The 24,930-nt window shown below is 39.9% G+C and overlaps 1 protein-coding gene across 1 annotated transcript in view; it reads left to right on the top strand.

Annotated features, from left to right (window-relative positions):
- OCA2 (OCA2 melanosomal transmembrane protein) overlaps positions 1-24,930 on the top strand; it is a 207,992-nt gene that overhangs the window by 18,252 nt on the left and 164,810 nt on the right. The window contains exons 2-3 of the mRNA XM_071570096.1: positions 9,187-9,227; positions 10,101-10,390. Of these exons, the coding sequence (XP_071426197.1) occupies positions 10,122-10,390 (269 nt within the window). The 5' untranslated portion in view covers positions 9,187-9,227; positions 10,101-10,121. The remainder of the gene's footprint in view (positions 1-9,186; positions 9,228-10,100; positions 10,391-24,930) is intronic.

Raw genomic sequence — 24,930 nt, 5'->3', positions numbered from 1 at the left:
TCAGTGTAGGCTTGGTCTGTTTTTAATAGTGGAACAGGTTATTAGAATAGCACTGAAATTTCTAATCCAAACTGAGACTTATTAGCTCAATAAGGTTTGAATCTATCCCAGCTAAAATCAAAGTAAAACTTTGATAGGAACAGAACCAAATCACATTGGCTGTCTGGAAAGTAGAAGTACTAATGATGCATGAAATCAGTACACCTACATCCATTTACAGGGTCACCGTCTGGCTCCTAAAATGCTTTGCTCTGTGCCATGACTGTCTCAGAAGAGTATTATTTTTGCATTCATAGCAAACATAAATGTAAAACAGGAAATAGTTTTGTCCTGTGATGATGATTAATTTTTGAATATAGATATGAAACTGTTTTGTACAGGAAGGAAACAATTTTTTTAACAAATGAAGCAGTATTTTTAAAAATAAATGAAAACTTTTTTTGCAGCTTCTTTGAGTATTGAATATGGAAATTAATCTGTACAAAATAATTAACTGACTCCCTTAATGTCTCCTCTTTGGTTTAATTATCATCAATGTGTTATGGCCACTGTCAACGAATCATGCTATTTTTACCTGCAGTGAAGTAAAATCTCCAGGCATATTATCAGGCTCTGAAAATTCTACATTCACTTTCAAAAGTATAGTTATACATTCAAAAGTAGCATCCTCCTTTGTTTACCACTTGAAGTAGTTGCAGCACCACTGGGCATTTCACAAATGAAAATCCAGTCTTATAATACTAGGGCAAAGAGATCAGCTGAAAACTTCAAGTATATCTTGTTGTTACCTCCATTTGCGCTTGGGTCTCCAGGAAAATGATTCATTCTGCTTTGCTGCATGTTTGCAATAAAGGAGAAACCAGCAATATTTTGAACTCTATTCTTCTGCACCTGTTGGTATTATCTTTTTTCCATGGTACAGCTGCCAAGGCATATGGAAGCTGTACTTCCTTTGTGCAAAGAGACTCCTTATCATCATCTTTTCTACGAAGTAAATTTAGGCTAACAGCAGACAGGAGAAATGTGACATGAGCGCTTATTGTGTATCAGTATTCTGGCTGCTGCAGTAATTTCAAGCACCTGCAGTTTATCAAGTTAAACATAAGAACAATTGACGCTCTGGGAATAACAATCATCTAGGCATGTCGTTCAGGAGGCAGTAACACATTTTTTTCCTGTACTTTGTTTTAGGGAACTTGGTGTTCAGCTTGAAAGTCTGCAGTATAAGCTTTTTACAGACCTGTAATACTTATTAGTAGAATATGGACATAAAAGTAATAAAACCCCAGCCCTGGATATAGGTATTCCTTTTTCACTTGAACCTTTTTTTTTTTTTTTTTTTTTGGGAAACAACATTGAAACTAACCAGGCTTCTTTTAATGATTTAAAAATAGTGTCACCTAATCAACCCCTTCTTACTGTCTTGCTCATTGCTAAAAAAGGAAGCTATAAAGACCTTCATATGCACCCAATAACAGGATAGAGCACTGCTGTATACTTAGTCTGCTATGTCTGAAGGATAAAGAACCTAAAGTAAAATAACATCACCAGTCTGTAAAAATCAATAAAGATCTGCTGGAAGACATTTCAGATTTCAGAGTACTCCTTCCTAACAGCCTTTCCTGTCTGGGTTCTTGTCATCCTGTGCTGTGTTTGCTTACAGCAGCTGGGAAGACTGAAGTCCCTTGAAGAGCCTGCAGGACTGGGTGGTTTTTTGCCTGTCTCTTGTCTTGAGACCACAGATACCCACAGAAGCTCTTCAATGTTAGCTGAGAATCTGAGATCTCATTGTCTTCCCATAACCATATAAAAAAGGGTTATGAAGTGCAAAAGAGAAGCACCAAACTCTCAAAAGTCCTCTAGAAGAGGACTTTTTTTACTCATTTCACGTTCTTCCACAGAAGTGCCATGAAAGAGCCTGGTCATCTCAGCAAGCTATTTTTCTTTCTGGAGAGCAGGAATTTGTTGTTGATCACATTTTTAAGACAGCATTTCATTAACTTTATGGTATAAAAAGCAGCTCTCACAGTTTGAGGAGGGAAGAAAACCCTCTCTGGGTTTACACTTGAGTCATGACAGGAAGGAGACTGAGAATGTTTCCTTTCAGATCTTCCTGATTTCTCAGAATCTTTAAATCAGAGTAAGCTGCACACGCTGTAGGGTCTCTAGCTACATTTTGCAAGAGTCTTCTAGGGTGTCCTTTTTTTTTTCCCCCCAAAGCAAGACCTAAATTCAAAAAAGTCTATTTCAAAGTTGCACCATTAACATTCTGATGCGGCCTACTCCAGACACAGCCCTCTCAATCTCTGGGCTCATAAACTTGGATAGTATCTAGCTGCTTTCCTCTTCTGTTTGTCTAAGTTGTGGGCACCATTTTGGTTCCAGTGAGGGTATCTCACAGATCCTGTACACAGATCATGAAACTATCACACTTGAATAGCATGGGCAGAGTAAGTTGTTCACTGGCTTGTTGTGTTAAAATTGATGTTCACTCTCCCTCACCCTTTACTTGCCCAGCTTACCAGCAGAAAACCTACTTTGGAGTATGCACTGGTTCAGTGATGTGACACTGTAACAGACACCATTCAGGAGGACAGCATTCAGTCAGTCTTCAAAGGACCAAGCTTCTGAGTTGGTCCCAGCAACTACACAGCATTGGTGCTACGGGTTTCATGTTCCCAGTGATTCCAGATTCTGATGCTAAACTAGTGACATTTCTGGAGATCAGGTCCCCAAAACTGAGATGTCTTTACAGCCCACATCTCCCTCACCCCAGGTCTCTTGGGGGTCAGGGTGAGGTACAGGCACTTCTAAAGCATGGTGCACTGACCCTGTCTCAGGGATCCACTACAGCACAAGGTGGATGGAGGCCAGGTGGTCAGCATCTGTCTCTCTCCATGGGGTCTACAGGGACCCAGGAGGTAAGGCTGGTGGTGAGGGGGAAGCTAACCTTACAGTGAATTGCAATTTTTTTATCTGCATGAGTAGTATCTGTATTTTGTAGTGACCATTCTGACAGACATAAGGATTAAGGAAATTACTGTTTTATGTGGATTTTAGCTGGATTTTTTTGCTTGTTTGCTTGTCACTATGCCTATAGTGCTCCCTGTTCCTAATGTCCAGGCTGATAGCTCTTCATTTACATTCTTCCTTCAGCAAAAGCTCCTTCTAAAGGACTTCCCAAACCAACTCTTTAAACTAAACACTGAAGAAGAGTAGAGCATGGGCACATAGACACTTATTTTCTTAAAAAAATTAAACCCCCATAATTTATGGGGGTCTTTTGCATAGACTAAAGCTAACATGTGAAATAAATCTTTGAACAGGATGATCACTTAATGCCTAGGCAATGATGGAACTCTCTACCGTCTTCTGTTGGACCAGATGAGACTCCTTAAAATGTAAATCCCACCAAGAGTACTCCATCAAGTACTGGGCCTCCAACATAAGGACATGGACCTGTTGAAGCGAGTCTGGAGGAGGGCCATAAGGATGATCAGAGGGCTGGAGCACCCTGCCTATGAAGACAGGCTGAGCGACCTGGGGTTGTTCAGCGTGGAGAAGAGAAGGCTCTGGGGAGACATTACAACACCTTCCAGTACCTAAAGGAGCTACAAGAGAGTGGGAGAGGGACTTTGTACAAGGGCATGCAGTGATAGGACAAGGGGGAGTGCCTTTAAACTGAGAGTAGGTTTAGATTAGATACAAGGAACAAATTATTGTGAGGGTGGTGAGGCACCGAAATACATTGCCTTGAGAAGTTGTGGCTGCCATGTCCCTGGAAGTGTTCAAGGCCATATTGGATGGGGCTTTGAACAACCTTGTCTAGTGGAAGGTGTCCCTTCCCATGGCAGTGGGGGTGGAATGGAGCTACATGGTCTTTAAGATCCGTTCCAACCCAAACCATTCTGTGATTCCACCTATGAAATTCTGAAGTCCAGCTGTCCTGACGGCTGCAGCCTGTGTGTGAGTCACTGCTATCACTTCCCTGTAAGACACAGACAAACACGAAGGGATGCCCTGTCAGACCCTTCCCGCTTCTGCAGAAAGAGCCTCTGCTGACTTAATCACACATGTTTTACCCAACATAATCAGGCGACTGCCGCAGCTCCGCTCAGCCCGGGGGCTCGGACCGTGCTCTGACACCAGGCTTTGAAACCTGGACTGACCAGCACGTAGTTTTTCCCGGGAAAGCTCGTTCCTGGCCGGCGGTCGGGCAGCCGGCAGGCGGCAGCCTGTGCCCGCGTACAGCCTGGCAGGCGCTTCTCCACAATGGCACTTTCCTCCTTAAACTGTTTGAATCATGTCTGTACAATAAACCCCTGAACTCCCTTCGTGCACACTGTTACCAGCCATGTCCAAAGCGCACAGCTTTCCTCACCACGCCCCCTCTGACTCTCCTCGGTTTGCACGTCCCCTTCCCCACGCAGGGGCTTGCTAGCCCAGCCACCACTTCACTGCGTGCGGGACCTTCATCCTGTAAGGACACCATTCCCATATCCCCATTGTTCTGCGGAAGCCTAGTGAATACCAGCCCCCAGGAAGCAAAGCCATGTCCCCGGGCACAGGAGCTGCTGGGTTGCAGCAGCATCAGCTGAGCGTAGGGCAGACTGGGAAGTTCACTGCAGGGGCCAGGTTATGACTGAGCACAGCAAACTTTCTCCTGTGTCCTGTTACGCTGAGTCCTTAGGTGGAGCTGTGATGCTGGATCCCCATGGGCCCCGAGGAGCAGGCAACCAGCCCAGTCGAGCCCCCTTGTATGAGGGGCTGCTGCCTTAACACAGCGTTAAGGTCTGAGCTGCTGGGTTTGAGCAGCAGGATCCGAGCAGCAGGGGGTGAACAGCAAGATCTGAACAGGAAGGTGCCAGAACTCTCCCTGAGCTGGGAAGTCCCTAAGAGCCTTACTCCAGTACAGGCTGCCTCCCAGCTGCAGGAAGGCACTGAAATGCAGCAATGACCATTTTGACCTGAGATTTAGAGACTTCTGTTAAATTCCTGCAAGGTGCTGTAGCTGGATCCCTTTCTCACTTTCCCGGACACATGACTGTCCATCCCAGATAGACAACATAAAATGTGAGGCCACAGCAAATGGCTCCATGCTGTCCCACATCCAGCAGGTCTGGCCATGTAGTACATAGATTAGGAAAATGCTTTGAGACAAACCTCCTTTTGACTAAGGAATATAGCAACTTGCTGAAAGCTGTTAAGTTTTTCCACTTTGTAATTGTGATATTTAAAACACTTTACAACCTGATGAGAGAGAATACAAGGTATCTGGGCTTTAATTGTTTGGTGTACCTGGGAGCCACCATCTGGGAACAGCTCTTTTGGGAACAGTTTGAAGCAATTTCTTCTTGGGCAGGTCAATGGAGACAAAGCTTATAGCCTTTCTCTCTGCTTCCACCTGCTGAATAGGGGTCCCTGCAACCCTGGGCCAAGAATTCATGGGGAACTGAAGTGGGAAGTCTTAATCATCTTAGACATGAGCTTCAGGGAGTCTTATTTTTATGTTTGCTGTTATACTGATAAAGGTTTATCCCCATCATCCCTCTTGCCACTGATGGATGGAAGAAGAAACGACAACCCCAAAACCATGCTAGAGTTAGTAGTGACCATCTGATATGGCCTGTCCTGCAGCCCCACTCTGTTGTCTTCCCAGTGGGTCATGCAAGAGGGCTGCTCTGCGCAACATCATTCTGTGCAATACATTACACCACCCTGTGGGATAATGGGGATTCTATATGTAGGATAGGCAGGGTTTCATGTAAAACAGCAGCATTGGAATGTACTGTGAAATCCTGGATATCAAAGGGATTTATATGCCCAAACAAGTCTAGCTGCCTTCCTACAGCGAGAAACACTTCCAATTTAAAAGAGAAAATTCACCAGTTAAGAAATCCAAAGAATTCTTGTTTTCACATTCCAATGTTAGACTCTGCAGTACCCTTCCTTCACTCAAAATAAATAAATATGAATAGGTGTGTTTTGGCAGGGGTAGTGTGGAATGTGTGTGTGTGTGTGTGTGTGTGTGATTTTAGATTGTGACTTTTCGGATAGGTTTTCAACTGAGTTTTCATCTACCTGTCCCCAGGATGACAGGGCCAGGGACATGTGTGCCAGTGGCCACACAAGGACAAGCCTGTGATGGGAGGATTTCTGAGCTGTAGTACTGAAGCTTTGCTCTGTTCCTCCAGGCCTCAGGCTCTGCTGCTGTGACCACTTGCAGGTGTCTTTGCCACAGGAGGCCAAAGCAACAGCAACTGTCTGACTTGTGGGGAAGCTGTTAGGAGATGCATGCCTGGAGGGAGTGGTATTTATAGGATAAGTGCATCCCTCCTCTGCTAGTAATTTTTTAGAATTTAAGTTTCTGGCTGGTAATGGGAAGGTGACTTACTGCAGAGGAAATGTTTTTTTTTTTTCCCAGTTTTGGTGGGAGAAGGGCTTTGTTAAATAATAAGATGGGCAAAACAAGAAACATGTTATTTCTGGGCATTACCTGAAGAAGATGTGATATTTCATAGCATCATGGACCCTAAGATTAAATTCTTCTTAATTTTTGATTGCTGCTGTGCTTATTGATATCCAGGAAAATAGAAGTTTAAATGCTAATACATACCAGCTATATAATTTGCCTGCAGCATTTTGTTTTGCAACCAAAAAGAGGGCTATACAAAGCCTCTTAAGTAAAATAACATACCCTGTTTATCTTATTTGCACATAAAAAGTCAAAGAAAAATTATTTCTCCACTAATAATTTTAAAGTGGACGTTCAAGTGCTTTTGGGCTGGGATGAAAGGGATGACAAACATGGCTTAAATACTGTATTAACCCTTTTATATGTTTGTTTGTTTGTTTGTTTATTACCTCTGTATTAGGCCAACATAAGCTGAATGGTTACTGGAGCAATTTGTAGTTGTGTCTAAAAAAATCTGCTGGTGTGTAGCTCCAGAATATACCCCAAATGAACTTTTCTTGGCTAAAATCTCTTCTTACCTCCACATTAAAACATCTCACCTACTTCTCACTGCTGATGGAGGCATTGCAAGATGAGAAAAAAAAAGAAGAAATAAAAATGAAGAGAAGTTCTGTAACTACAGAGAAATGTGATCATTTGAGAATTTCTTGAATGGTAAATGCACTGATATCTTAGAAGCTTAGATACCATGGAGATAGTTGCCTTAGCAATGTTTTAGCCATGTAGGTAATCACAATCAAACCTGTCTCTTGTGGCAAAATGATGCTGCATTATTTTATCTTTTTGCAAAGCTTTTGTGAATGTGCACTAATGTAGTTTATGAATTTTTATTGAGACATCAGATTTTCTCTTGGGCTACTTTTTCTTGGCATTCTTAATTTTTTGCTGATGTTAATTCTGAAAACAAATGTCTTTAATGCTAAGGCTTTGTACATATGAGACCCTGACCAATTTAGTCCTTGCTCACCTCAAGATGAAAAAACCCCCTCCCACTTATGGGGTGAGAAATTATCAATTTTAAAGGATATGTTCAGGTTTTCATCTTTTAAAAACTAGTACAGCCTGAGTTGCTGTAGGTTTAATGTTTCCACAGCATGGCATAATTTAAAAATCTGTGTATTTTCACAGCAGGTACTCAGAGAAACCAAATATTATAAAAAATGGAATAAGTAGGCAGATATGTCTATTATTATTTACAGACTATCTTAATAAAACCAGTATGTAAATATTTAAAGTGAGACTGAAGACAACAGTAATTATCTCTTCTATTTGGAGTTGGAAGTATTTGCATTTCAAAGTTATTTATTAGGAAGGAAGGCAGTTTGGAATTTCAGAACAGGCAAAACTGTTGCCTTGTAGGACAGCAGGCTACCAGAGATGACAAGGTGTTGGTGAGGCAGTCGTGGCCTCTCTGTGGTATGTTGTTGGCCTTCCCAACACCTCCAGCTTTAGATTCCACAGTGCAGGAGTGGCAAACCTGGCTTTCCACGACTTTGATGCAGGATTTTGTTCTGGATCACAAAAGCTCTGTGATTTTCAGGCCATGGAGAAGCCCTGGGCTGGCTCAATGACAGTGTGTTTGGCTTTACTTCATCCATGTTTGTGGTCCTTTTATCAGGCGAGGAAAAGGCCAGTCCTGTTATGGAAATATCTAGAGCAGAGATATTATCCACTGAAAATTGGAGTGTCTTTAGTGTTTCTTAATATATGCTAGCTTGTCTAGAAATAGGAACCCTGGGAAACCAGTAGCTGCTACCTTCCTTATTTCAGTAACTCACGACACTCTCTCTGCCTTCCCTTTCATTTTTGTCCCTTTCAAAAAAACCAAGAAAGCACAATTAAACAAAGACTTATTCGTGTTGATCATTTCCAGGCTGTTAAACATAGACTTGTAGAGCAGCTGAGGTTGGAAGTGACATCAAAAGCCTGTCCAGTCCAATCTTTGGTGGGAAAGGAAGTCTAGATGAGAACGCACTGTTCAGTAGTGTCTTGAAAATCTCCATCAATGAGAGCTCTGCCCTGTCTCTGGGAAGGTTGTTGCTGTTATTCTTACTATAAAAAATTTCTTTCTTATATTGAAATGAAACCTTCCTCATGCAACTTGTATCCTTTGCCTCTTTTCTTTTTCATGTGGCTCCATGTGAAGAGAGAGACTGTCCTCTTTGTAGTTGTCTTTTAACTACTGGAATACTACAATGAGATCCTCTTGAGCCTTCCCTTCTGCAGGGGCAAAAGACTTAAAAACTTTGGTTTTTTCTTCAGCTCTTTGATCGTCTTTGTGGCCCTCCTTTGGACTCCTCCAGTCTGTCTAGTCTGTCCACAGACTGGACACAGTACTCCAGCTACTGTGCCATGACGGGAAGAGTAAATTTTGTCAGTCTGCTTGTAAGGACAGATGAAAAACATTAGGATAGGTGAACTAAGGGCATTGAGAACAGAAAGAAAAAGAAATGCAGGACTAGGTAAGGAAGTGCCACCTGGGGATTTTCTGATTTAGATTTGGCTAGTGAACCTGCCAAGACCTGTGTTTGTGGTGACTTGTATACACAGTCATTTTTTTTTCAGTACCCTTCATTTGCTTCTAGCCTGCAAGACCATGAGAAGTTGAATCTGCACAAAATCATAATTAGCTTTTTCTTATTTCTGTTTCGAGTGATTTCTCATACTGAGACTGAAGCAGAGCCTATTACTGTGCTATTTTTGCCCCACAGTGCTGTGTGTCCTGTGCTGAGATCTCTGCAGGGAGGAGCAGGTATGTGGTCTGACAAGGCTGTGCTCCCTCACCATGGGATGTTCAAGTCTGATGGGCTTGTTTCCTGAGCTCTTGCTGTCCTCTGCAGTGGCTTTGGCACTTTATGCTGAAATATTCCCATGATTAAACTCCACAGCATGTGTTTAAGGCAGGCTGATCTTTAACTCAGTCATTGTGTCTGATTTGTGCATTTTGTGGGATTCTGAAGTGGTTTTTTATAATTTTTCACACTGAATTTTAATGATGAGAGCATAAAAGCTTTTTGACCCTTTTACACTGGTTTTTTTGTTATAATCACCATTAATAATCATATAATAAAACATAATTTTCATCAAGATTTGATTTACATTTCATAAATGCCATTTCATAAATGGCAACTGCTGGAATGGCATACTGTCTTCATAAAACTCAAGTACCTGCTCTGCCAACTGAGAGACCATCATCTGAAGCAGACCTGCAGCATGACAGGGCTTTCTGAGGGAGCCCGAGGGCTGGGAGGAGAGCAGTGGTTTCCATGAAGCTGCTGCCTCTGCAGCTGCTGGAGAAAAGCCGTGTTGTGGTGGTGAAGCAGTACTGTTGGAAGCTGGAAAGATGTTCCTCTGCAGCAGCTTTTGTGCCACTGATGCAGAGATGATTTTGGCTTATTTTATGGGATAAGTCGGTGCAAGTGGCTGGGAAATTTGTGGGAGAAAATCATGGCAGACATGGAAAAGGTGGAAGACTCATCTCTTTATTTATTTCAATGCTTCTTATATGGCTAATTTTGAAGTTTTAAGATGCTTAAAACACTTGGCATTTTTAAAAAGCTTGCACTGAAGTAAACATTGAGTCAATTCAATTTAATCCTAATATATTTGTTTTCACTTTCTATAGGAGAACACCCACCAGGGACAGATGTATTTTGACAACAAAGATGACAGTACAATTTCTAGAAAACAAGAGATGGAGCTGAATCAGACATCTTCACATCAAACCAGTTTATCTGCAAAGGTGGCAGCCAAACCAGTGACCAGCAGTTGCAGTGAGCTGCGTCTATTAAAAGAGTACCATGGCATGGTAGCAAGACTTGGAGAACCACAGAACCTATGTGAAAAATCAGCAATAGGGGAGGATGACTGCATTGCTCTGGGGAAGGATTTCACTCCTGTGCCTATGCAGGGAAGGTAAGAATAAGGACAAACAGAATATTTTTTCTCCAAATCCAAATTAATTTTTATTTCCTTGCAGAGCAGATACATATGTTCATTAAGTGAGTATTGTTTTCTGCCACCCACACAGAGAACTGGAAGCTTAATGGGGCATCAGAGCAATTGTAATTGCCATGGAGGGGTTGTGGATCACTGGATTTCTAAACTAATATCAGCTTTAATAGCAACCATGGGCCAATTTTACTGTGTTTTCAAGATCAGGCAGTTGGCTTTTCTTCCCTGCTTGGTGTCAGAAAACACAGAGATAAAGCAGTTTTCACATCCCACCCCAAAAATGCAGCATAAAGTCATAAACAGAATCACTACAGCTAAGGCTGTGAACACTAAAATGACACTAACAACCCCTAATGGCACTAAGTGGTGACAGCTGACACACCATCTATCAAGTATTCAAGGTGTGTGCTCCTCATCTATCCTCTTCTGCATCAAGAAAGGTGCAGGTTGGTAGGCAGAGATATTAATCTTTCCTGTGGTGACAGATAGAACATCAGTGCTTCTATTTGTAAGAGTTTAGAAATATTTCACAGATCCCAAGATATTTCAGGTGTTTTTTAAATGTTTCTTGTTCACATGTTCACTTTGTTAGACCGCTTTGGTAGCAGGATGGATCAAGCTTTGCACCAGCAGCAACCACAGTGAGTGGAAGGCAAGCAGGGTGGAGTGTGAACTTTGTTGGGTAGTTTTGCAAATTTTGAGATGATATGACAGAGCCTAAAGTGAGAGAAGTGCTGTACTTAATCCAAGCTCCTGCAGAGCGGCCTTGAAATGCTGCCTGGGGGTGTCTGCATTGAGCAAGTGGTGAGTAGAATGCCAGCACAATTTCTGGAACCGGATACTGGAGAACTTTGTTGCATGGCTACAAATCAGGAAAAAACAGCATAGATTTCAAACAATTTAATGTTTAAGTCAGATATTTTTTAACTAATTAAAATTAAATAGCCACTAAAGTAGGATTTATTTAATGGCAAAATTAAAGTGAATTGGAAGTGTAATAAATATCAGAATCCTGGGTCTTACCTGCAGTCAGCTAGAATTTTTATTCAAAGAACAGAATTTTCTTTTTATTTCTCTCTCTCTGCTTCCCTCCTCGTTATGTGGTTCTCCATAGCTGTTTCTCTCAGGTGGGAAGTGTGGTCTTGAGGGCTCCCTACAGTTCTGGGCATGCTGGTTACATCTCTGCTTTGCTGAGCAAGGCTAAGATCTGTTCCATGCCCCTGCACCTTGGTTAGAAGGAAATGTGCTTATACTGGGAAGAAGGGAATTTTGGGGCATTTTGGTAAGTGTCCTGATCTGGGTAAGGGGGAACCAGGCTAGCTGGATGAGTTTTGCTGTGCTTCTTACCTACAGCAAATCCACTCAAGGTTTTATGCACAACTGAAAGTATTTTCACCAGAGTGAGAACCGGAAATTCTTATAGCTATGCTTTCCAAATATTAACAAAAAAAATCAGCTCTACTATAAAAATCCTATAAATACTTTAGAAACTGTTTTCTTGAGTATTTGAAGATTTGTTGTATTGACTAAGAAATTTGCTGACACTCTTGTAAAAGTTCTTCAGTTCAGCACATTAATGTCTTGTTCTGAAAAAGCCTGGTAAGTACAACATATATGTGAGGATGGAAGGAAGGCAGGGTAAGGGCAGGACTGACTGCATCTGGAAACAACATTTTTCTTTTGCAAATTCACATCTATATCTTGCTACAGCTTTCTTTACCAGTGCAGTTTACTGCCTTGTCACAGGACCAGCTCTCACCCTTCTGGCTAAAGTTCTTTCTGTTAGTTTTCAGTGAGTGGTACGAATTTGTGTACTGGCAGTATGCAACTTACTGAGCCACAGTTTGGTAGTCATGGTCACAGGAGCCAGAGATGAAAAATACCACATCACAGGGGAGCCATCTTCCTGCAAGTGCAGAAATTCCAAGTCTTTTGCTAAAAGACTATGTGATTTAGGAACAGATGTACAATTAAATAGCCATGTCCATGTTCCCTTTCAGACAACTCTATATCTAATTTTCTATATGTATTAGGGTTCAGGAAAGGATCTTCCAAAATTTCTTGTTGATCCTTACCTCTTGCTCCTCCAATATTGATTTTTATCTGACTCTTCATAGCATATATTTTAACCTGTATACATGAGATGCCGTTCAAATACTGACGTGACCTGTATGACCCCTCTAGTATGAGTAATTACCCTTAATCATTTAGACTACTCAACAGAATGCAGATAAAAATATGCATAAACCTTTGCAGACTCACAAGTTGTTTGATTAGTTTCATTAGAATGTGAATTAGCTTTTAATGTAAATTGTTCTTTTGCTTGCAGAGAAAACTTTAAATGACTAAAAAAGAGGAGATCAAATCCTTTCCCCCCCCCCCCCATAAAGTGGTTCACTAAATGGGCACATCTGTATGGTTTGTTTTAATGTAGCTACCTAATGTAAACTGCTGAATTATCTTTCAGGGATAAGATTCACAGGTTCTCTGAATTGTTCAAATGTATACTGAGACAAGAATTCCCAAAGAATCTATGGAGCAGAGCAGGAGATTTATCTTGGTCTCTAAAACTACCTGTAAGAAAGTGTTCTTTCATTGAGTGGGTCCCTTTTTCTGGGGGCACAGGTGCCCACCACATTCTGGACTGAACATTTCTATTTGACTGCAGCACAGTCCTGCAGGTGTTTGTGGTCAGTCCATATTGTCTCAGGCTGCCTGCCTGTCAAAAGGCCTTCTCATTTACTTTGCATGTTGAAGAGCAGTACCTTCTGACTCCAGCTTTTACGGCATTGCTTTAGGCTCCTGTGGCTCTGTGTGAGGAGGCCTGGACCATCCACACTGGATCACTTCAATGACCTTGTCTTTCTAGAGCATTCTTCCCCCAGAAATAAGCCTGTGTGCCTTGTTGTGAGCAAGGTACTTCCTTCAGTCCTGCTCACTTTGGGAAATGTAGGTGTGGCTCTCTGAAGTGGACTATGAGCTCCAGTGGCATTCAGTTCAGCAGGAATGTACCTGGCCTAGGTGTATATTTACACTGAATTGTGGTGTAGTTTGGACTAATAGAAATGCAGATTTTAAAAGTACTGAAAAATGACAGTGCAGTCTGAATTTTGGTTTTTTATTTCTCTCATTTTCCTCAACCTTTAATCAATGGCTTGACCAGCCTCTTTTCTATTGCAGTTATGTGAAAGTGGCTTTTACAATCAATAGACATTGGTCCAAGCCAACTTCCTGAGCTCCTTACCTTGCAGGAGGATTCCATGCTGCTTTGTAGCAGCATGGGCAACACTCTTCAGGACAGCACTGACATCTCCAAAGACACAGGCTGCTTCCTTCTATCATGTCTCTGTATGTGCAGGATGTGGCCCCTCAAAAAGCCCCTTTTGCTTCATCATCACTGGAAAAAAACAGCATAGCTTTACATTAAGGAAACCTGAAATCCTCCTTTGTGTGGAAGGGAAGGGGTTAAAGCTAGATGATTTTGGCTTAGGAGTTTGTGAGTATCAAAGGCCTGTACAAAAATGAAATTAATAGGAATTCTTAATCCTATGCAAGCAATTACTTTACATTACTCCAATCACGTTATATTTGGATGAATTTGGCCCTGGAATTTGCTGGTCATTTGATATGATAGTCCTTGGAAGTTTTTGTCTTTATTCTTTGTGCCTCATTTAAATAAAGATAGGTGTGTAATGTGTCATCTTTAAGTCTAGCTCTGAGTGTTTTTTAGATATGTTCTGTGTTACTATATTATGATATGAGTTTTAAATACCTTGAGAGCTAAAAATCATCTTCAAAGTATTTGTTCTCTTAACTTCAAAGCATAAATTTGAACATAATTGTTGCCTGGTATTAAATCTGCTCTTCACTCTTGTGACCAGTGAAAGGATTCAAGGAAAATGGCATGAAATGGGGTCAGGGGAGGTTAAGATTAGATGTCAGGGAGAAGCTTTTTACCCAGGGGGTATTTGGGCACTGGAACAGGCTTCCCAGGAAAGTGGACACAGCACCAACACAGCCTGACAGAGTTCAAGAAGTGTTTGGACAATGCTCTTGGGCACATTGTGGAATTCTTGGACTGACCTGTGCAGGGCCAGGAGTTGGACTTGATGATTCTAATTGTGTCCTTTCCAACTCAGCATATTCTATGATTAAGATTCATCTATGGGATAATGAAAATTAATATTTTTAAAATTTGTAATCTGCTTGAATTTGTTTTTTGTCAAGCAAAACTATTTTGCTCAGCATTTCTCCTGTCCCTCAGTTTCACTTATGTAATGCACACTTATGTAAGAAAAATAATAATAATAAAAAAATCAGCCAGATGCAACTCTTCCTTTGCCCTGAATATGTGGTCCCAGAATCACTTGGGAGACAGGTTTGCAGTGAGAAGATCAGTGAGTTAAAAATGTCTGTTGAATTATAGATTTGTAACAATACAATGGATAGATTGCAATTTTGTATCCTGTTAGTTGGAGAAACTGGGAGAAGATAAGCTATTGTATTGTGAAAAGTCAGTAAGAGAGTGAAGTTATGCCTTTAGCCATGAGGGATTATAAATCTCAATTTTGATTTTTAATTATGTTGATGTATTGCTACTTTTAAAAGACACTTATGAGATTTAGAATTAGATGTCAAGATGACATGGTTGCTGTCTAAATAAGTAAAATTTATGTGACAATTTAAAAGCTTCTTCAGACCGAGGAAAAGATGCAAGGAAAAAAATCCTCAAACCCAATAAAACCACCTTTTTTTGTGTGTATCCCAAGACTAATTTTGATCTTTGGCTGTTAGAGCAAATTGGGATTGTCTTCTGTTAAACAGTTAAAGAGGGAAAGAGTCATTTTCACATCATAATTGCATGTTTGTGTAGGAACCATTCTGACTTTTCATGTCAAATCACACAAACATTATATAGGAGTCCAGGACAGACAGATGACTTCATAGCAAACTTCCTCCGCCATTCTCACGTGACTCCTGGTGATCTTGCTTACTGCCTAAATCATGACACTTCTGTCTTTCTTTCAATTTCTTATCCATAGTGAAAGTTTCTGAGTTTTGATTCCCCATGTCCTAGCTCAGCAGGCTGGGACCACTTTATCACTGTGTGGGTGTGACCAAAGCTATGTATTCTAAACCCTCTATACCATTTCTCATGAACTGTTAACAATGGACCATTTGCAGCAGCTGTCCAGGGCACACCCCGGCTCTGAGGATATAAGTTGGGTGTGAAAGAAGCCTATGAGATACGAGCTGTGATAACTCCCTTCCAGGAAGTTGTTAGCACCTTCACATCCAGCCTGAGGTGTCACATCTGCTAATGGGCCATCAATGGCTCCAAAATACCCCATGACTCAGAGTGAGATCACCCATTGTGTATTTCCCTGCCCTGAGGGAGGTACTGGGCAGTCCCACCTGGACCTGAAGGGATATAATCTTGGGGGTTTTGGAACTTGAAAACCACTCGGCAGACCCAGAGAAGGACCAGAACCTCGACAGGAGGAGAACACCACTCTTGACCAGGCTGTGACTGTCATCTGCACCAACAGGTTTTTCACCTTTACTTTGGACTTGGGGGAACCACGTAGGTCTCAGCACAGGGGCTAACAAACACCATTGTTTGTGCCCCAGAGTGCTGGATTATACTTCTGGGTTTTGTGGGGTAAAACAATTTTCTTCTTGTGCTTTTGCATTTATTGTAATATTTTTATTAAATTGTAACTCTGACTTATAATCTCTCTTGTGGTGAGTTTGTTTCTCCTGCCGGTTTACCTTTAAACCAGCACACCATGAGGATGTTTAAATGCTATGACATGCAGTGAACAAATAATATTAACGAAGTTTTCAAGTCATAACTTTTCTAATTGAAATGTGGTTGTATGATGTAACTTAAGGAGAAGGTTTGACTTCATTTGAGTAAAGAAGCTGTGTTCAGCAAAAGACTGATTTTAACATAGTTTTTGCTTTTAAAGAAACATACAGAAACAGATCTCACTCAGAGTAAGTTCTCCTGACTTCAAAGTTATTTAATTTCTTTATTGCTGTGCATTATTCATCATCTCAGTACTTATTTCTTATAATTATTCATGGTATCTGAGGTTGGTCATGTAGCACAGTTTCTGTTCTGCCACTGACAAACTAAAACCATAGTGCTCCCATGTAGCCACTCAAATGCTTTTTGATTCTGACAGAAGATTTTGTAAACAGGAATCCACCACTATTAGTTTATGCTTCTAAGTGTTCTGTTGAAAGAGCACTCATTAACTGCTTCTCATTTTTTGAATTGTCAGGCTAAAACCTGAACTTGGCACTCAGTGAAAAATTTTCAGTGTACTAAGCTCCAAAGATCAGATTTTCAATTGACTCCCTGTGACATTGCACAAAACTTAAATTTTACAAGCAGCTGCTCTTTTGCCTAATGCTTAATAATATGGTTATGCAGGGTTTATCTTTGTGAGACCTCTTAGACCAGTTGTGGAAAGATGCCAGTGACATACAAGGTGCAATCCTCTTTGGGGCTGGACAGCTCTTTCCTCATGTAAACCTCTGTTTAAACAAGGAAAGCCTTTTAATGTCAGAAAGGATTTTTCTACATTGAAGGGCTGAGCCAACCAGTCAGTCAGACTTTGAAAAGGAATGTCTTGCACAGGAACAGTCACAGTTGAGCAGGATGGCATGCCTGGGGCTTCAGTAGCTGACATGAGGTGTAGCTAGACATGGAAGATGACTCAAATAACTCAGACAGTGTGTCTTCATGAAGATATTTTGTTGAAAAATTGTTCTATGTGCTTCATCTTGGCTGATGTGCATGTATGCAGGAGGCAGCTCTGACATACTAAAAAATTTGCAGAAATCATAACGTTGCATTAGGAGGTCGTCAGATTATACCAATTAATGATTAATTATTAATTAGTGAGGTTTCAGTTTTGTCCCAATTTTCCTGCTATGTAGACATGCAAAAATTTTATGTCGGGAAGAACAATTGAATCTTTGCTGACAGTGACTAGGAAGCATTGGAAATTCATGGTCCTTATGTGTATCACTGCCTTGGGTTGACATGGGGATAGGCAGCCCCCGTGGTGCTGGTGTTGGGTGGTAGATGGTCTGCATGATAACATGACAACTTTTCTGTGGGCCTGAGCTCTGCAGTTGAGGGATAGAACACGACAAGACCTGAAGGTGAAGCAAAAAGTAGTTTAGAAAGGGAATGATGAAGTAAGTTTGGGTCATTTAAATTTAAGGCTTGATCCTCAATGACCCTGAGGTAGAGCAGAAGCCCATGGATTTTGCAGAACATAAAGGCGGAGACCACAGGACAAGAGCATCTTGATTTCATGGTCCAGTCAAAAAAGAAGTGATGCTATTGGAGCTTCCTTACTGTGAATGTTCCAAAGGAGGTAGATGTACAATCTCTGCACAGAGGGGTATTAAAGACACATCTTCTAACTCTTGAGTAAGTGTATGGGTCACTAGACTCCAGGGCTATATTATTTTTTTTTCTTTTTCAATGTGAAATTTTAAATATATAACGAAAAATCAATTGAAACAGCAACTGTAACTCAGGTATTCTATTTTCTAAGAAAATTTCTTGAAAATCAACATTTTTGTTTATCTCCTCTGGCTTCTTTTTCCAATGACTGTTATATTTTTTAAGTATAAAGGCCTGAAGAAAGAGAAGAGGAAGGGTTTGCAGCCTTTCCCAATAGTCAGGGTGATCAGGTGAAAGCTTGGGTAGCTTCAGCTCTGCCCAGACTGCTGCAGAGGCAGCTGCCAAGGGAGGAGAGAGGACTTTGAGGCACAGGTAGAAGAAGAAACATTTGAAAGGAGAGATCAGTAAAATGCAGAGATATTAGGAATAGTGGAAAGGATAAATGGAAACCCTTCCATGCAGCTACAAAGGGACACTGTGTGAGGGTGAAATAGAGTGTGAAATACAGAGTGAGATCAGAGGGTAGTGAGCTATGGATTGAATTAGATAAAAACAAGTTAATGCCGTTGTTGTAAGCCAGACTCTGACACAATCAGTTCTGGGATGTGATAAAACCCCTTCAATTCCACCCAGAGCTGCAGTTAAAAAAAGAGTATGAACCTGTGAGTCCCAAACCTTGAAGCCAGACAGCTGAATTAGCAGCATTCTTTGCTTACCCTGAATATCTTTTTGTAGTGAGTACTTATAGCTTGGTCTTCCAAACAAAACCAAGACATGTTAACAACATAAAACCATGGAAGACATAAAGGAAAACAATCTCATCCTGCAAGGGTTACAGAAAGAAACCCTTCCTTTGTTTCCTTCTTTCTTTTCATAGCTTACTGTTGGAGTAGGTGTTTTAGAGCAAAATTCTGCTGGTGATAGGAATATTTCAGTCTGCTCAAAACTTTAAATGTCTCTTCTATTAGAATTAATTAGCATCAGAGTCTTTTGTCCTCTTCTGTCAGAAGCACTGGAAATCATTCCTCAACTACAGAAAAAATTTCCCAAATAATGATGGTCATACATTTAAGAACTGAAGTTCATGTTAAATTGAATGTAGTTGATGGAAAAATAGATTAATGCAGATGGAATAAATTAGGCAGTGAAGTAAAAAAAAAAAAGGGTCACATTCTGTAATCTGGCAAATCATATGGCTCTTTTAAAAACCTACTGTTCATAAGGAGCTCAAGTGATTTACTCTCTGAAATACAGCAAAAGCTGACAAATGAGTCACCAAAATCCTTATAGACAGTGACCAAGCAAGCAATTCTCTGCTTGTTAGGGGCTAATGGAGCTACAGGGGCAACCTGCAATAATGTGCTAATGGACCAGCAGCAGACAGAGACCACACAGAGCTCTGTCCACAGCAGGTTGGAGCTAAGTCAAGGACAGCATTGTGCACTGGAGTCAGAACTGGGTAGTTTCAGAAGCAAAGCACCTGGATTGTTTTTTTTCAACTTATTTTTTTCTTTGCACATTTTTATATTATTTCTTTTGAGCAGGGTGAAATAGAAAACAGATTGACAGTTACAGTTTTCAGAAGTGCAGCAGAAGCTACTGAGTTAGTACTGCCTGTGAATTAGCATCGTTCAGAAGCAGCAGTGAAAGGCTGAAGGCTTATGCTCACACTTTCAGAGCTACTCTCTTTCTGTGCTACAGTACACACAGTCTACCTGCCGTTCACTCCCTGGTATCCTTGAGCAGAGTTTGTGTAAGGTCTCCCTTGCCCAAAGTGGAGCTCTGGCCTTGGGGGATTATGAAAGTGTCTCTCTCAGATGGCCATGCTGGCAGCTGCATTGAACTGATATGTCTAGCGGGGCTTTGCACTTGATGTTTGGGGAGGAAGCACTATGCTTTTGAGGAATTTATTGAAAGAAGTCTAACTCTGGTTTAAAACAATTCTTCCCTGAGTAGGGTAGGTAAATATTTGGCAGGGGCTTTTCCACCCACTGTTGTGTTTACATAATTTATTTTCTCTGCTGCTGACAAAATAAAAAAGTAAAAGCACTTTCAAATGTTATTTTGTTTCTTATCTTTCTAGAAGTGATATGAGTACCTCTTCAGCCACATCAGTGACATGTGACCTGCAATCCTCTTTAGGAATGTATTGACAGCTGGTTCATCATGTAAACCTCTTACAGTGAAAAGCATAAACCTGATTTTAGTGAATCTGCGAGATAAAAAGAATAGTAAACCCAGAATGAGGTTAACAAGGAATACCCTTCTGTTTTCTCTGATATGTCATTAATCATGTAAGCTAAAAGAGAAGGGCTATATTGTAATATTATATAAACACACATTTTTTGTTGGATCCATAGGCAGTATATGTTTTCTTTGCTCAAGCAGACAGAACGGGGAATAGAGAATTCTGTCTGTACTTGCTAAACTCTGTATGAACCTGGGAAGATTTAGGTCATGCATATAATGCTTTCAGATCATCAAAATGAAGTATTGACACTGGCTTCCTTATATGTAATGGAATTTAATTACTGCTACCCAAAATTAATCATCAGGATCCTACCGGTACTGCATATATATCTCTTCAGGAATGAAGTCTTCAGGGTGTCGTGGTCTACATCACATTTAGTCTTCAGTAATAAGAAAGTTGCAAGTAGGGGCGTAGTTTGTCCAATTGTAGTTACAGCATTTGGTTATGGATCAAAATAAATTAATATATAAGCTGGAGCAACACTTCATAACTGAGACTGTAACCATATCTCTTGCAATGAAGAAACACTGTTAATGGAGTCCATACTTTTTAAATCAATGTCCTTTTAAAAATTTGTCTATATGCTTTTGTATTAAGTTAAAATCTGTTCTTTTAGCTCTCCTCTTTGTCACAATATTTTTCCTCTCCAGCCCATACTTTTTTCTAATGCTACTGAGATAATTCCTGTAGTTTTAGTTCTTCCACTATTCTAATTAACTTTCACATTCCATAATCTTAAAATAGTCCAAAATGATATTTTTCCTCTGAGATAATGTGCTATGGACCTCTGCTACTCATAAGCATTTTTGTTTGTTTGTTTTTAAAACATTTTTTTGCAATTGTAACCTGCTTTTAAGTGCCATGACTCAAATGTGTTTCCATTATTTGGGCTTTAAACTGTTATTTTTATATAGAGGAACAACCATTATTCTGTGTTGATTCTTGAGTGCAGAAGGACTGCCTCTGGAGTAACTTTTAATAACAATGTTTGATTGTGGGAATTTTAGTGTCTTTTGTTTTCTTTTCTTTTTGTTACTTTGCTACTTCTGCTCCATGAGTATACATTTACTTTTTTCCTTTGTATTTCCATATGATCAGAATATCCTTCAGTTTTCCTTATGTCACACTCTGTGGATAATTTCTTTTTGTAATGTGTCTGTGCAGACTGTATTAAAAATACATTTGTTGATGCAGCAACTGTTAACAACAGTTTCTGGAGTTGTCTTATTGAAAAAGTATATGTGAGATGCTGTGTTTTGTTAGCACATTTTCTTACATTTAAGGCTTCTCTTATTCAGAGGTGCTGTTAGTTCAAGACCACTAAACCTTTTTTATCCATTTGAATTGGTAATAAAACAGCTGCATAACTATCCAGTTCAACACGTGGAAAATGGCAAGTTTTGCATTTTCTAAGCTTAAATACTGGGGTTTTTAATAACTTCAGAATGCTAGCAAGTGTTCTTGATTGAAAAATTGGTAAATTACTCAGGCACTGTATCTGTTTGAGGGATCAAAACACATGTAAAATTTTCTCTGTCTTTAACTGTCTATATTAGCTGTGCTCCAAAGCATCTCTGCTGGTACAGAAGTTGCTGACATAGCCATGTCAGGATGGCCTTTCCCCTTTTCTGCAGATAATTCCTTGCTGAAGTGTTTTCTTTTTAAGTCAGGGGCACTGACACTGTCCCTTTTCTATTTGATCTGAGAGCACAGACTGAAGTTTTATTGATGTAACCTCATTCCTGGATGGCTGGGAATTTTCCTGTGCATGCAGTTATTGTCCACATGGTTACTGAGCACAATCCTACCCTTCCTTTTTTTTTTTTTTTTTAAATGATCAATATCCAGGATTTCTTTTGCTTTGGTACAGTGCTGATTTTTAGAACATACATAGCAAATAATATGGCATTTATCATCAAGAATATGCTAATTCAGAAGCAACATGGAAAGAAATCACCTTTGTGAGACTATGAAGTAACTAAAGTTACTCCATTCTGTATAGGGCCAAAGGGAATGCAGTGTGTGAGAGGAAAGACTGGCATCTGTGTGACTGGGATGGAAGAAGTGCTATCAAGAACTGTGATGTACAATTAAACCATGTTGCTGGAACAAAGCCATCTGCCATGTAGGGAAAAGAATTTCCTTCTGAATTCTAGAGACATGATTTTGGTTTCTTGTCTTGTCAGTGCATGGGAGTATGTTCTTACCTGGAATAAGATTGGAGCTTAAATCAGGAGTAAGGGAAGCTGAAATGTCATTATTATTCTTTGTTCTTGTAGTCAGTCTCCCCTCTTGAGGGAAGACTTGCTGAATAAAATTTGAATGCTACTTTTCATGAGACAATGAAATTCTCAGAGTTTCTTCAGAATGCATGAATGCATTATTTATAATCCTTGGGTTTTGGTTTGATTTTTTTGGCTGTTGTTTTGCTTCCCCCTCCCCCCCACCCCCCCTTCCTTTTTCTTTGAGAATTTCGGTTGAATGTGCTTATGATCTCAGATCCCCAGTTTCAAATTTTTCTCCCATATGCAGTGAATCAAAAATCTGTGTTATAAAGCTGTTTGTTAATGCAGATTAGATAGCCCCTTCTCTGATGTTGTAGTCCTAAGGTCCTACAGATATCCAAGGCCTTTTAAGGCAGAAAAAGATGTCTGGTAGCAAAACAGAACCCAACACTGTGTAATGAGTTTCCTGAGGCTTGTAAAGTGCATATGCTAATATGTTACAGTGATCTTAGTGAAAGGCTATTGCAGGGAAGAGCACCATCTTTGTGAGATAAAATTGCATTTATTCTTGAATAGTTTCACTGAATGTAAGAGAAAAAATTGTATTGTATTGTTATCAGCTACCTTTTTATTCTGTTTGGTTACGTTAATTTGTTCCTCTGGGATTTTCAGTGCTTTAAAAATTTTTGCCTCTGATATAACTCAAGGTGGAATGCAATGACCTGTGATGTGGAAATACTCTGTTTTGGAAGTTACTTGTTAGGAAGTTATGAGTAAGTCATGTTTGGAAGAACTTGTTTATATTTTTTTGTATGTCTAATCAACATTGCCTAATTTTTTGATGAAAAGTCCTCAGTATGAAAAAGAAATTTAATCTAGGAGAAAATGAAATGTACATTAAAAAAGTAAATTTTATTATATTGTAATATAGACATTGTTTGTGTGAGGCTTATATATTATTTATTGAAGAAGTCTGTTACATCTAAGTTAATTTCTCAGGTTCCTTGTATAGTTATCATGAGAGATGGGGAGGATGAAAATTATTTGAAGAGATCTCTCTCTTGCCAGTGACTATAATTATCCTAGACCAGACTTTTAGATGACAAGGGTTATATGAATAACCTCAGTGTCTTATGCTCAGCCAGAACCTGAAAAGGATTTCGTAGAATCATAGAATCAGTTGAGTTGGAAGAGACCTCCAAGATCATCAAGTCCAACCATTAATCCAACCCCACTTTGATCACTAGATCATGGCACTCAGTGCCACGTCCAGTCTCATCTTAAATACCTCCAGGGTAGGAGAATCCGCCACCTCCCTGGGCAGGCCATTTCAATGCCTGACCACTTCCTCTGTAAAGAACTTCTTCCTGATATCCAACCTAAGCCTCCCCTGGCAGAGTTTAAGCCCATGCCCTCTTGTGCTCCTTTTAGTTGCCTGAGAGAAGAGACCAATCCCCACCTGGCTACGACATCCTTTCAGGTAGTTGTTGAGAGTGATAAGGTCTCCTTTGAACCTCCTCTTCTCCAGGCTAATAAGCTAATTCAATGCTCAGACTATTTCTTAGTACCTCCATTATAACGAAAATAATTTTAGAAGTACATATAGTGGAAGGAATTTCAATATAGTTAAAAAAATACCCATTATTTCATCAGCTTTATAGTGTTATTTCAAAATTTGGCAGCTACATCTTCCCCTACAAATTATCTGAAAATTTTACTGCTCTTTATTCTGTGTCTACTCTGAGTATCTCCTGCCCTAGCTCTGAAGCAAATTTTAGAATTTTTGCTGGGTCTATTACACTGTGATCAGGCTCTGCATAAAGGCTATGTAAGTTGCCCTTGTAATACCTAATGAGAACGTATTTAACAGAAATTAATATATTTGAACTTGACTTGTTTCATTTTATTGTGACTAAAGGATAAAATATAACTCCCAACAAGCTTACAATAGCTTGGATCCATCATGTGGTGTTTTTTAAAGCAAAGCTTAATGTGATGACCACTGGTTTTTAAGCCATGTAGTGACCTGTTGCTTGCCTTCACCTTCTCTCTCTAATGCCTCTCCAGGCACAGAACTCAGCCACATTTTTCCATGTTAGTGAGCCTTTTTTTTTTTTTGGTAGATGTCTGGCTTTTTTTTTTTTTCTTTCCCCAACTCTAAGCAAGGGAGAAACCTTTTCTTAAGTGACTTACTTTTTTATCTAAAAGTTGCCATTATGACTAATGTTATATCCAAATTCCTGCAATGAAACATGGACCTACAATTTTCAAAGAAGTGTTTAAAAAAGAAGAAAAATAGTGTCTTCATTGCTTCATCTATAAGTATAGCTCACAAATTTCTCTTTTCAATCTCCAAAACTGAGGTGAGTGGCACAAGGGTATCTTATAAGACTATGCAAGGTCAGAAGCATAATTATGTGTGACAGCTTCTCAGTGCATTAATTGTATTAATGAAAATTTTGCCAAAATAATCCTGTCTCACTGTTGTGCATGAAAGTGTTCCCTCATCTGGGAAGTGGTCTATGATCTTGTTTTAATAGTCCTTCCTTTTCTTGTATCATTCTTAAATTCAACTAATCTATAAGTAAAACTTCAC

Source organism: Pithys albifrons, chromosome 1 (assembly GCF_047495875.1).
Source record: "Pithys albifrons albifrons isolate INPA30051 chromosome 1, PitAlb_v1, whole genome shotgun sequence".
In the NCBI taxonomy this organism is placed as follows: Eukaryota; Metazoa; Chordata; class Aves; order Passeriformes; family Thamnophilidae; genus Pithys; species Pithys albifrons.
This window is presented reverse-complemented; position numbering and strand designations above follow the sequence as displayed.